This window comes from Cynocephalus volans, chromosome 6 (assembly GCF_027409185.1).
Source record: "Cynocephalus volans isolate mCynVol1 chromosome 6, mCynVol1.pri, whole genome shotgun sequence".
NCBI lineage: Eukaryota > Metazoa > Chordata > Mammalia > Dermoptera > Cynocephalidae > Cynocephalus > Cynocephalus volans.
The window spans coordinates 71,467,033-71,481,574 of NC_084465.1; the positions used below are offsets into that span (position 1 = coordinate 71,467,033).

General features: G+C 33.3%; 1 protein-coding gene across 1 annotated transcript in view; it reads left to right on the plus strand.

The window, feature by feature from the left end:
• MIOS (meiosis regulator for oocyte development) overlaps positions 1–13,843 on the plus strand; it is a 40,684-nt gene extending 26,841 nt beyond the window's left edge. The window contains exons 9-12 of the mRNA XM_063100596.1: positions 3,396–3,548; positions 4,726–4,930; positions 10,941–11,070; positions 12,067–13,843. Coding sequence (XP_062956666.1) covers positions 3,396–3,548; positions 4,726–4,930; positions 10,941–11,070; positions 12,067–12,163 — 585 coding nt within the window. The 3' untranslated portion in view covers positions 12,164–13,843. The remainder of the gene's footprint in view (positions 1–3,395; positions 3,549–4,725; positions 4,931–10,940; positions 11,071–12,066) is intronic.
• Positions 13,844–14,542: the final 699 nt, after the last annotated feature.

Here is a 14,542-nt window from a genome sequence, read left to right on the forward strand (position 1 = left end):
TTGAATGTATTATCTCATTCTCTGCTGGCCAGTGTGTTTTCTGCTGAGTAGTATGCTGTTAGTCTAATACAGACTCCCTTGTAGGTGACCTCACACTCTTCTCTTGCTGTTTTTAGAATTCTGTTTATCTTAATAACTTTACAGTTTAATTACAATGTGCCTTGGAGAAGACCTTTTTGGGTTGAATCTACTTGGGCACCTTGGAGCTTCCTATATTTGCATGTACATATCTCTCCCAAGGCTAGGGAAGTTTTCAGCTATTATTTTATTAAGGTTTTCTATACCTTTTTCCCCTTTTCTTCTGGAATACCCATAATTTGAATATTTGCTCACTTAATGGTATCTTTTTCTTCTTACTTTTTTTTTTTTTTTTTTTTTTTTCTCCTCTTTCTGGGTTATTTCAAAACAACTGTCTTTAAGATCCCAAATTCTTTCTTCTGCTTAATCTAGTTTGTTGTTGAAATTTGGATGTATTGTTCATTTCATTCAATGAATTCTTCAATTCCAGGATTTCTGTTTGATTTTTTTTTTTTTTTTTAATATCTGTCTCTGTTAAATTTCTCATTCAGATCATGGATTGTTTTTCTGATTTCATTGGATTATTTGTCTGTACTCTCTTATATCTCAGTGAGTTTCCTTAAGATTATTAATCTGAATTCCTTTTCTAACAAGGCAGCAATTTCCAATTCTTTGGGATCACTTACTGGAGTATTATTGTGTTTCTTTTATGATGTCATATTTCCTTGTTCTTTTCATGTTTCTTTTTGTTGATATCTGTTGCATCTGGTCGAATAGGCACCTCTTTGAGTTTTGTAGAGTGGCTTGAGTGGGGAAAGACTTTCACCTGTGTAATTTCTTCAGCTGTAATCCATGTTCACTATGTCTGTGAGTGCCTCAGTGGCCTAGCCTTGGGAGATTTGTGACGGGATGCTTTGCCAGGGATGGGCAGGCCGGAGATATTATGCACATGCACACTGTGTCAGACATCTCAGGAGTTGGCTTACTGTAAATGGAGTTGCTGGGGGTGTGGGCATGTGTCACATCAGGATCTTTGGGGCTGATACACCAGTGGCAGGGTCACTGCTAATTCCCTGACCAGGGACAGTCCCACCAGGGGCACATCAGCCAGTCTGTTTCTCATTCAGACGTGTCAGCATGCAGTGACTCAAAAGACTCAGGGGTGGGTCTGCCAGTGGTGTGACAGCTGGGCTTTTTCTGAGCCAAGGGTGTGGACACATTTTGGCTTGGCTAGGTGGGTGAAGGTCAGCCAGGGACTGTTCCACTGAGCCACTTCTTGGGGCCAGGCGTGAGGTTGTGCTTCCCTTGGCAATTCAAGAATGGGTCTGCCAAGAGCAGGAGTGCTGAGCCGTTTCTTGGGCCATGGGCAAGGTTGCCAGGTAGGCCTGCCAAGGATGAGATTTCTGAACTGCTTCCCAGGAGGGAAGGATGTTTTGATGGAGCTTCTATTTTTAATTGGGTAAATGTGAATTTAAGACACATTTGAACAGCACTTCACAGCCTCCCAAGTCTCTTGCTTCTTCCCTTACCCTTAAGAAAAAGTTTTTACATAGCTGCTGATCTCCCGTTTTAGACTGAGGGAGACATCACACAGTCCACTTCACGAACATATTTCTAATAGCTGCATTGAAGTCTTCATTTGCTAACTCTAATATCTGGGCTATTTTAGGTTTAGATTCTATTGACCACCTTTTTCTTTGACTTTGAATCACATTTACCTATTTCTTAATATGTCTAGTGATTTTTTTGATTGAATATTGGGCATTGTGTATAGTACATAATAGAGATCTGGCTTCTTTTACCTTTTTCTAAAGAGTATTGGTTATTGCTTTTGAAAGTTCAGTTACTTGCTGATCATATTTGGTCTTACAGTTTGTTACTGTGAGTCTGTGAGAAGCCCAAGTAATATCCCAAGCCCATCTAATTCTGTCACACTCTATCTCTGAAGTGTTTCCTCTGCAGAACATGTCAGGGATTTTAAGCTTTAATGGGAGAGATCTAGAGAAGACTTACCAAATATGTATTGACCAAATTCTTTCTTAGTTTATCCTTACTGCCATGGAAGGGGAAAGAATGAGGAATAAAAATATCTTATTTTTCTGTGAATTTTGTTTTAAAACCAGGGGATTATATGCTACTTCAGTACTTAGTTCTGCCCAGTTGGTCATAATTAGGAGTAGAGTAGATCTCTACTTTTTTAAGAAATGAAGTTGTCAACTAAGAGTTTTTCACATGTTTTTTAGCTAAATTTAACTCTGGTAGTTGAAAGTAACACCTAATTAAATAGATGAAAGATATACTTCTGTTTGTGATTGAATATCTAGATTCCCTGTATTAACTGTTACAAGTTTCTGTTCTTTTTCCATAAGTAAGATGTTTGCTAAGTTTTCTTTAACATTTTGCTTTTCTATCTAGTCCTCAAGTAGGACTGAGAAAACTGGACTTCAAATTGATGCCTAGGGTGTCATTTCTCTATTTTCTCCATCATGTAAAGTTAAGGAAGATATTCTGTACAGGTCTAAAAGCCTTCTGTGAAAACCCAAAGCAAGCATAGATGAAATGTGGAATGTTATAGCTGCCAGGGAAAATATAGCTTTAGGAAGATTCTTACTGGTAAGAAATTGAAGTTAGTAATGATAAGAACTCTAAAGTAGATATAAGTAAAACAAATGGTCGCTTTTTGCTGTGGTCTAACAGGAGCAAAAAAAAAACTAAGAAAAAAATTTTTGAAGGCAGTAAATGTATGAGGTATTTTACAAAGTTCATGGAAAAAATTAAAAGGTAAAATTAAAAATTAAAAGATAATACAGATATTTCCATGAACTTTTTGAAGACCCCTCACATGTTTTAATGGAAGGGAAGAGAGGAAATAAACAAGTTTAACTTACAGATAAATAGGTATACAAAAGCAGCATCTCAGTTCACAGTGCATTGCTAGATATGAAGGACCAGGCTCAGTATCAGTTTAAACGTGATTGAACAATTTTGATGTTCATTTGGATTAGACAGTAAACAGAGTTTGTGAACCCAGAGGTTTTAATTGTTGGAACAAAAGGGTATTCATATCTCTTTTACTGTATGCAACCAGGAAGGTGAATAGTTTGCTTCTGGATTCTTAAACTCACCTAAAAGATAGAAAATTACACTTCCCTAGCCAGGTATGATATATACAGCACACATTTATGTCATTAATGGAGTCCAGCTTAAGATAAAATGACTGATAGAAGCTCCATTAATTTATCTATATCCTCATTAGGGGCCAGCTTTTGGCAAAAAGGAGGCCTATTCTATATTACTCATATTCACACGTTACAAAGAATCCTCTGGTTTAGCCAGGAAATTTTAAACAATTGAAATAATTCATGCTTTCTTTTTAGGGTTCACCTTTAGATGTTCTTAAAGATGAGAGGGTTCAGTACTGGATTGAGAATTATAGAAATTTGTTAGATGCCTGGAGGTTTTGGCACAAACGAGCTGAATTTGATATTCACAGGAGTAAATTGGATCCCAGTTCCAAGCCTTTAGCACAGGTAAGTACATGGTTTTGAAGAGAATCAAATTACAATATGTTAGAGTTCAATTTAATAAATTATTGTTAGCTCATTCTTTTGCTTATATTGAGTTCCGTTTGATATCATCATCCCAGACTGCACTTTGTCATTGATCTTTCTGTTCTTTGGTTCTGCCACTTCCAAACAATCATTTCAGTGGCTTGAGCTTTAGACTGAGGTAGAAAAAAACCACAGCAAGCCCAAGGGATCTTAGGCAAATCTAAATTAATCCTAGGGCTGTCTGAAGTATTCCAGTATATTTCATGCCCTTTCAGAATCTAAACTATTATATGATCTTATAAATTCCATTTGTGTATTAAGTTTTTCTGTACTATTTATGTGTAGTAAGGCAGGATTTGGATGGGTTTTTTTATTTATTTAACAGTGTCTACATGTATCTATATGTCAAATTACACAAGGAATTTTTTTTCCTTATAGCATTAGTTTAAAAAATATGAGATTAATTATCACAAAGCACATGACTTGAGATCACCATATCATAGTTTAATGTTTGATCCTCAATGTGAGCACTGGATGGTGCTATTTTCTTATTTTAAGAAATTGAGAAATTACTGCTTATATTAAAACCACCAAAGTATTGGTAAAATAGTATTACTTAATAGTATATGTTACTAATGTATATGATAAGTGATTAAGAAAGAGCCTAGGATTTTACTATAAAAGTAAAATGAACACCTTCTATTACTATTATTCTAAAATTCTATTTACCATTATAAGATCTTTAACTCCTTTACAAGAAAGTGTAAAGTGTTTTCTTTACAAGAGAACTGTGTTCAGAAAATTTCATCATTGTACTTTCGTTTTGAAGTCATATTGGGGTATTTCATAATGGCCCTAAAGTCCGTGTTATTTTCATAATGTTGGGGCCTAAAGTTCCCAAGTTTTTCCATCAATATCAATAGTATGAGGAAAAATATAACTACACAAAGGTAACAGAAAGGAAGTAGCCAAATAATGTAACTGCTAAGTGGAGATTTCAAATGCGAGCTAGTCAACTTAACAGATAAGTTATTTTAAGATATAAAATAAAGTTTTAAAAATTACTTTAAAATAATTTGTTAGGATCAAACTTTAAAGTATTTATCATTTTATTTGGTTTGCATTACATTTATTCTGCCTTTCATTTGTTTTGTAGGTGTTTGTGAGTTGCAATTTCTGTGGCAAGTCAATCTCTTATAGCTGTTCAGCTGTGCCTCATCAGGGCAGAGGTTTTAGTCAGTATGGTGTGAGTGGCTCGCCAACGAAATCTAAAGTCACAAGTTGCCCCGGCTGTCGAAAACCCCTTCCTCGATGTGCACTTTGCCTCATTAATATGGGAACACCTGTTTCTAGCTGTCCTGGTATGACATAATTTTACAAAATACTTTTCTGAGCTGAAATTGTTTCTACATAATTGATTTTATGATGCAAATAAAATACATATTACCTTGAGTTTGTATTATTTCTAAGAAAGGGCAGTTTACTGGCTTCAAGCCTTTTGTGTTCTCTGTAATTTATAAAAATCTGTACGTAAAAAGTAAAATCTATATCTGAGATACCTCAGGTAATCTCACAAATGCTGACCAATTTAAAGTTTGTAAGAAAAGCTTAAATATGAAGTCATCTTACACCATTTTCTTACCACTGTTTCAGCTAAGAGGAGTCCTTTCAAATTTGATATTTAAAAGTCATTGTGCCCACATCTATTAACAAATACCTTGTATTCCTAGGGAGCTTTTGATAGTCCAACACACTTTGACATTTCCTCTTATTTCGCCTTCAAAGCCTACCTGTGAAGTGCATAGAGAAAGCATTAACCTAGAAGTCAGGTCCCTTGATATTTAAGTTTTGGTGCTGCTGCTGCTATGTTTATCAGTTACCTAGTAAATATGTATACACACACACACACACACACACGTGTATCTTTTTAATGGTTAGAAATATTAAGATTATTTTTTATAATTTATAGTAAACATATGCAAAAATTTTTTGAGAATAATAGATAATGGAATATAATGTGCTCAGTGGCTGGGAATATCTAGCTATTTACATAACTTGAAAATGATACTGTGACAAAAATTCTAATTCAAAACATTTTGGATATTTGGCACACTAGTGTAATGAATAAAGACCTGAATAGAGTGTCAGAATATCTGTTTCAGTTCTAGCTCTGTGACAATTGAGAATGTGACATTGAGAGTTTCTTTAGCCCTCTTTAATATAAGGTGTTAGACTGAAGATCCCTTCTAGTTCTGACATTTTATAATTCTGTTCAGTTTATTCATGTAAGTAGTCTGCTTTATTGTTACATTAACATCTGAAAGACTTGCTGGTATCACTGGCTAAGTAATTATTTTTTTATCTAGATGCTTTTTTTAAACAAATGAAGCTATTATGTAATGTTTTTAAATGACGTAGTTTTGATTTAAATTTTAATCAAGGGTTCTCATTTTATGTGTTGCATGCTGATCATTTTTTTATATGGCTCTGATCTTAATAGAAAATAACAATTTGGAATATCTACTATAATGAAAGAACAAGAAGGTAAAATATAGTAGAAATAAGTCATGTATCTATGTGAACTGAGATACACAGAAATAGTTAAATTTAATACATCTTTTGGATCATAAGTCTCAGGAAGTTGTAAGGATTATTTGGCTTCTAATGGCACCAGGACGCTTTCATTTTTGGTAGATATTAGCTTGTCAGTCTTTTCTATTTTTGAAACAGGTAAGAAAAGATAACAATAATATTCTAGAATTTGAGGAAAAGTTATAAAATATTTCAAACTCTTTTATGGAGACTGATATAATGAATATTCAACATTCAGGTATATCAAATCACAACATTTTTCCATATTTGTATCAGAAGTTTTTTCCAGGTTTGCTTCAGAAATTTCTTATATAATACATATCTGAGCACTTTTTAAATTACTATTATTAGTAATTAATATTTTATTATACATTAAGGCTGATGTGTTAAGATGAATCAGTGAGCCTCATGAAGCTTATGGTATGCAATCAGCATGAATAACTAATAGAAAATAAGAAGTGAATATATTTTAGAAAATAAATACTGGTTTACAATCCTTTACTTGTCATTCCAAAATCTCTACAAGAATCTGAAAATCCAAAATGTTTAAAAAACGAATTTACAGTAATCTCATTTAGCAACAAAATCTGTTCACAATTGACATGAAGCTATGAAGGTCTTTATTTCTCTAGTTTATTTGTAACTATTCATATGTTTCACTGCAGAAATACTAATGTGTTTGATTACAGAGTGCTGCCTCGGACGTCCCTGGAGGGTGAATATATATAATATATATTCACTCATTATTTTTCTTAAAATCCCAAAACATTCTGAGTTCTGAAACACAGTTAGCCCCCCAGGATGAATAAGAGAAATTATATAAGGATAGTGTTAGGAATTTTGAAAGAGGGAAACATTACTTCTATCTGAAGGATCCCTGGAAAGCTTCAGGAAAAAGATACCATTTAAGCTGGTCCTTTAAAGTTTGGTAGATCTAAATATGTGAAGATTTCAGAGAAGCTTTTCCAGGTTGTACTCATAGACAAGAGGAAAAAACATGAACTAGAGTAAAGAGATTAGTAAGTATGATAAGTAGAAAAAGTGTATTGGAAGTAGTGAGTGCATCAGTGTGACAAGAAACTAGAAATTTGACTGATAGGAAATAGTATAGGACTATGAGAGGGAACCTTATTTAATATGATCTTTAAAGGCATTGCTGAGTTAAGTTAATTAGAGAATATTAAGCGTATTCTTTTTTGGTATGAAATCAGAAGAATCCTATTTCAAAGATAAAACAGTATCTCATAGAAATTAAATGCTGGCTTATGACAGTTTAAAGGTTCGGATGCCTAAACTTCCCTGGTGTTTGCCTGCAGTTAGAGATTGCATCCATCCATACATCCATCGTGCTTCGTGATCCAAGTAAACAGGATTTCCATAAGCTTATTTAACTGAGAGTTACATATTTTTGTACTCAGTTGTGTTTTGAAGATTAGAATTCTGTTGAAACAGTTCTAATTAATGTCATTATAAATGTTACAAATTAGAGACATTATTTATTCAATGTTTATTTAGTACCTACTGTTCCAAGTGCTAGAGATGTGACAGTGAACAAAGCAAAGTCCCTGCCCTTATAGAGCTTAACTTCTAGAGGGTGACACATTTTTTAAAAGTTAGATTATATACTGGTTTTGTTCTTACTCTTCTTATGTTATTAATGCATAAGTGAAACTAGTTTCCCTCAAATATTCCGTAGCACTTATCTTCTTAATTCAGTATAAATCTTTTTGAAATTTAAAGTCATTTGATCTTAAAAAAAAAAACCTTCTTACTTGGCAGTTAGGTAGGCCTTAATATTTCCAACTTCATTAGAAAAACTTAAGGATTAGCCTGTTCTGGATTCAGTCTGTTTTCTGTGTATGTTTTAAGTTACAAAAACAAAGTGAAGTACTAGACCCATACCTCTCACCATATACTAAAATCGACTCAAAGTGGATTAAGGATTTAAATATACACCCTGAAACAATAAACTTCTTAAAGAAAACATAGGAGAAACACTTCAGGAAATAGGACTGGACACAGACTTCATGAATACGACCCCAAAAGCACGGGCAACCAAAGGAAAAATAAACAAATGGGATTATATCAAACTAAAAAGCTTCTGCACAGCAAAAGAAACAATTAACAGAGTTAAAAGACAACCAGCAGAGTGGGAGAAAATATTTGCAAAATATACATCTGACAAAGGATTAATATCCAGAATATATAAGGAACTCAAACAACTTTACAAGAAGAAAACAAGCAACCCAATTAAAAAATGGGCAAAAGAGCTAAGTAGGCATTTCTCTAAGGAAGATATCCAAATGGCCAACAGACATATGAAAAAATGCTCAACATCACTCAGCATCCGGGAAATGCAAATCAAAACCACACTGAGATACCATCTAACCCCAGTTAGGATGGCTAAAACCCAAAAGACTCTGAACGATAAATGCTGGCGAGGTTGCAGAGAAAAAGGAACTCTCATACGTTGTTGGTGGGACTGCAAAATGGTGCAGCCTCTGTGGAAAATGGTATTGAGGTTCCTCAAACAATTGCAGATAGATCTACCATATGACCCAGCTATCCCAGTGCTGGGAATATACCCAGAGGAATGGAAATCATCAAGTCGAAGGTATACCTGTTCCCCAATGTTCATCGCAGCACTCTTTACAATAGCCAAGAGTTGGAACCAGCCCAAATGTCCATCATCGGATGAGTGGATATGGAAAATGTGGTACATCTACACAATGGAATACTACTCAGCTCTAAAACCGAGTGAAATACTGCCATTTGCAACAACATGGATGGACCTTGAGAGAATTATATTAAGTGAAACGAGTCAGGCACAGAAAGAGAAATACCACATGTTCTCACTTATTGGAGGGAGCTAAAAATTAATATATAAATTCACACACACACACACACACACACAAAAAAAAAAACCGGGGGGTGGGGGAAGAAGATATAACAACCACAATTTCTTGAAGTTGATACGACAAGCAAACAGAAAGGACATTGTTGGGGGGGAGGGAGGAGAGGAAGGAGGGAGGGAGGTTTTGGTAAGGGGCAACAATAATCAACCACAATGTATATCGACAAAATAAAAGTTAAAAAAAACAAAGTGAAAATCACTAATGAAAGCTTTACACAAAGGTATAAAATAGTGTCTCTGTAAGATCTATATTTTCTTTTTCTTTTCTCCCTTTCCTTTTTTCCCTCTCATTGTTAATTGTTGGTGAAGCTTTCAGGAACAATTTCAGTGTTTTTACATCTTAAATCCTTGAATTACTTACACATCCTTTTACCTTCATGTCATTAGCAAAAATAGATGGATATTTTTTAAAACTATCCCTGACTGCAAGACTATCCCTGTGGTCATTAAAGCGGGACCAGCAATCATCCAAGTGCAATTTTGAATATACTGTGGTTATTTATGCAGCATGTCTTAATAGGTAACAATTGCTTAATTAGAGTTACTATTTTTACTTATTTGTTTTTTCATTCTTGTCTCTAATTAAATAGATCCGAAAATATTTTTATTTGATTTATTGTTTTTAGAACAAAAAAGAACATATTGAGGTAGTCAAAATTAAAGAATGAACATTTTTTTGAGAAAAATTACATAAAGATGTGTGATGTTCATGTATAAACACATGCATATATAATAACACATTTTCTTTAAGTTCTTGTCAGCTATAACATAGATAGAAGTATATATATCATGTGCGATGATAAATCAAACATTGTCTATACCAGTACCTTTGGTCATTCCTCCCTACCTAGTCACACCTCTTTCCTCCTCCACAGAGGTAACCACCATCTTAAATTACGTGTTAATCAGTCTCTTGCTAGTTTGTGTAGTTTTATCATGTGTTTAGTTTTGCGTGTGCTTTGAATTCTATATTAATGAATCATATGGAATGTATTGTTTGACTTGGCGTTTTTTGTTCAACATTAGATTTGGGGGGGGTGGTTTCAGTCATGCTGATTAATGTAGCTGTTGTTTATTCACTTTTTGCTATTTAGTGTTCCGTTCATGACTATAATAGCAAAGTTTTTGTACTTTACTATTGATGAACACTTTGGATGTTCCTAGATTTTTACTATTATGAATAATGTTGCTGGGAATATTATTGTGTATCTTTTCTTTTGACATGTGCAAAAGTTTCTCTAGTGTATTTAGCTAAAAGTAGAATCACTGAACATAGGGTTATGACATTGCAAGTTATAGTTTGCTCATGTTTTACTGTTAAGGAGGGAGATTGGCCTATATTTTCCTTTCTCATGTTATCTTTGTCTGGTTTTCTTAGCAAAATTATAACAGCCTCATGAAGTACATTTGGAAGTTTCTCCTTTTTCTATTCTTTGAACGAGTTTGTGCAGATGAGAATTACTTGTTCCTTCAATGTTTGGTAAAACTGGTAAAATGGGCCTGGTGTTTTCTTTGTGTAAAGATTTTAAACTACTGATTCAGATTTCTGTCAAATTGTTTTTTTGTTTTTTTTGTTTTTTGGGTTGCTGACCAATACGAAGATCTGAGTCTCTAAGGTTTTTAATTCAGGTTGTTTCATGGTGGGTTTTAATAATTTATATTTTTCCTTTTGGGGGGGGCAATTAAAAATGCAGGTAGTCTCCTGTCATTCAGTATTCATTCAATCTAAATTAAATCCTAGCATCAAAATTGCTATTTCAATGTGATGTGATTTATATTTTGAACATAGTTTTAGAAATACTTTTTAAAAACTTTAAATAAAATGTTGTGATATAGTTAAGGAAGATCATTTTCTTTTCCTATAGGAGGATCCAAATCAGATGAAAAAGTAGACTTGAGCAAGGACAAAAAATTAGCTCAATTTAACAACTGGTTTACCTGGTGTCACAATTGCAGGCATGGTGGGCACGCTGGACATATGCTGAGTTGGTTCAGGTAATCAAATAGCACATTCCTTCCTTAATAGTCTTAGAGTTAATAGGAGATAAAGCAGATGGCCTTTTAAGTAGTTCAGTTTTATCTATTAATGTATAGCCAAAGGATGAATTTCTTTTTTACTGTCACTTAACAGAGGTTTTGTCCACATTTCCATCATTAGAGATCCTATGTAATCTTAATCTATAAAATTAATACTTACATGAGGAGAAATAGTTTAAATACTTTGTATGGGTTAAATGTTTGAGTAACATTATTTAACTTTATTTGGGAAGAGGATATATTTACAGTTTGTTTACAACTGTAAAAAAACTGAATATACTATAATTTATCATATAATTAGATAATAAATTGAAATGATAGAATACTTATCAAACTACTCTTATCAGTTCTTTTCTAAGTAATCTTGTTATGTAGTAGGTAAGCGCCTCATTCAATGGAGACTCTCAAGACCATACTTAATTTAGTTTGAAGAATGCCAGTGGCCCCATGCTCCTCATTGCAATAACATTTACACCTAATTTGTCTAGTTGTCTTTAATTTAAACTCTGAGCATATCCCTGTCACCTTCATAACTGTAAATGAGACATCTTGCTATATAGGTAGAAAGTAAAGCTACTCATTTTTCAGTAACTTTCTCCCTCAAGTCTAGCTTGACAATCATTTCCAGTTTGATGATTTTTTTTTTTTTTTTTTTTGTCTTTTTCGTGACCGGCACTCAGCCAGTGAGTGCACCGGCCATTCCTATATAGGATCCGAACCCGCGGCGGGAGCGTTGCTGCGCTCCCAGCACCGCACTCTCCCGAGTGCGCCACGGGCTCGGCCCTCCAGTTGATGATTTTAATGCCTTTTCCTCTGGGTTTTAATTCTTTACTTTTTCAAATACCATTTTGGAAAGCTATATTATAGTCAGATATATGATATAGATAAATAAATGTACACATGTATGTATGTATAATTTGGATTTTTAACTGTAATTTGACCTATTTTTTTTAGGGACCATGCAGAATGTCCCGTGTCTGCATGCACATGTAAATGTATGCAGTTGGATACAACCGGGAATCTGGTACCTGCAGAGACTGTTCAGCCATAAAATGTTATCACCTAAAGAGAAACCTTCAAGTATGGAGCTTTCTAATAGATGTCCTTCATAGCTCAAAAACATACCTCAGAACAAGTCACTCATGACTTTCCTGTAATGGGAAAATAAATCATTCTATCAGATCAGCAATTTGATGTTTGAGTGATTTTGATATGTTTCACAGAGACAGATGCTTCTGAACGGAACATCAGAGTGTAGGCATGAATTCTGTTCATTAGGTTGAAAAAGTTCATGTTGGAAGAACTTTCTAAGGTTTTGTTGAAATTATGAACATTGTACAAGAAGAGTTTCTGGAATAACCAAGAACAGGCCTTGAACCTACATGAGAGTACTTCAAAAAGTTTGTGGAAAGATTTGTATTATCTTTTCCTTTTATTTTCCACAAATTTTTTGAAGTACCATCCTATCTTCAAAGCTGAAATTGGATATCTTTCAATAAAATCTGTGCTCTTTTAACATAAAATGACCATTTCAGTGATTCAGGTGATAGTGTAAGCTCATCCATGCTTAGGTTCTTTTAAGATAAAAGTAAAATTGTGGATTTCTAGAATTAGAGATTTTCTACCCCACAGTGGAGAATAAATTTTATCAGTGTATATTTAATTTGTATTTTTTAAGAAACTTTTTCCCTCATACGCTTTCATTTTAAGATAAGAAATCTTTTGGCACAGACCATCATTGTCTTCCTAGAAAAGCCTAGAATATATCTTAACTTTTTCTCTTCAAAAGAGAAAAATATGTACCATTTCAGGGGAATATGTTACAAAAAATTTTCAGTTTTAACCTTTTGCTTTCCAATGTCCTGATTTGTCTTCAAAGATTTCTCTCCATATTAATTTGTTACCTTATCCTCATCTGAAAGCATTTTACTGAACACAAAGTCTATGCAAGATTATATGTGACCAGCCAGCCATTCAGTGTAATCTGTGTCAGTGTGCTACTGTCAAATTCCATCCTGTTTTAGAATACTGTTTTTTACAAGGTAAACTAGGAGGTATTGGGGGAAACAGGGTCACTTCAGAGACTACTTTAAATGTAAGTTTCTAAAAGTAAGTATGTGGGTTAACTTTATTTTAAAATGTATTTTTTCCCTTTTCATAGGTAGATAGTTACAAGAGAAATACAAAGGGTTTGTAGCATACTTTTCTGTCATCTGCCATATGCAGAGGACTGAACTGAATTTTGTAGTAGTGTTCATAAATAAAAAGTACACTTAAAATTTTACTTTATAGATTTTGGAGAAAGAAATAAAATTGGAAAATTTTAAGAGCTTTCGTGTTAGCAGTTTTACCTGATAAAAACTAAGATCAATTAGATTAGTTTGAGGTGTGACCTAAATACTGAACAAAAGAGCATTATATTTGTTTTTTATTTTGAGATCTGATACAAAAGACCCTTATCTAGGAAAACATTGGAAGTTATGCATAGCAACTCTTAATGTCTCACCTAGATGACAATCTTCAGTTGGTAATAGTTAATTTAAAAAAAAAAAATTTGTTATTAAGGGGACTTTTTCCAGAGTTCTTTTAAGTAAGTCTTACTGATTTTGTTTTATTAAGACATACCCTTCACCTTTAATACTGCTTCAGTTGAAGTGTTCCTTTCAAATGTACTGTGTCCTAAATATGAAAAGTCAGCTTTAAGTAATGTCATACTCTTATACATTTTTATTTCTCCTTAACTAAAATAAAATATAAAATTATTGAATTTATCTGAAATATTTATAATTTTTGGAAATACAGCCTAAGACATGAATATAAAGTCTTTTATGTAAGAGATATGCCTATTTGTAATCATAAATATAGGGTGACATATTTAAGACTGATTGTGCCTATCGACCTCCTTATATTTTCTGTGAAGCAGTGTATAAGATTTCTATTATGTTTGTTTTGCATTTCAGTGTGTGTGGACCATGAAAATAGATTCAGATTATTTTCCCATTTTTATTACTAGGTCACTGATATTTATAAACTCAACATATTTTACCTAATATGTGCAATAGAAGTGTTTAATAAAAATGTTTTTTATTATTTTTAAAAGATTGAATAAATCTGGGTTGAAGTCAGCATATCTAATCTGGAAATTTATCTGTGACTCCTCTACAAATAATTCACATCAAGTAATAGTACTTATTTTGATGGCAGATTTGACACTTAATCTAAGTAACAATTCTTTTAGGCTCTGTTTTTCAGTTTAATACAATTTCCAAAATGGTTATTATACTTTAAAATGGTATATTTTAAAAGTAGCTTTTCATTGTCAATTTTACACAGTAAGTATTAGGAAGAATATAGTTCTGCATTTAACTGAGTGATTTCATTTCAGTTACACATTTGACTGCAAATAGTAAAAGTGTGGGCTTTGAAACTG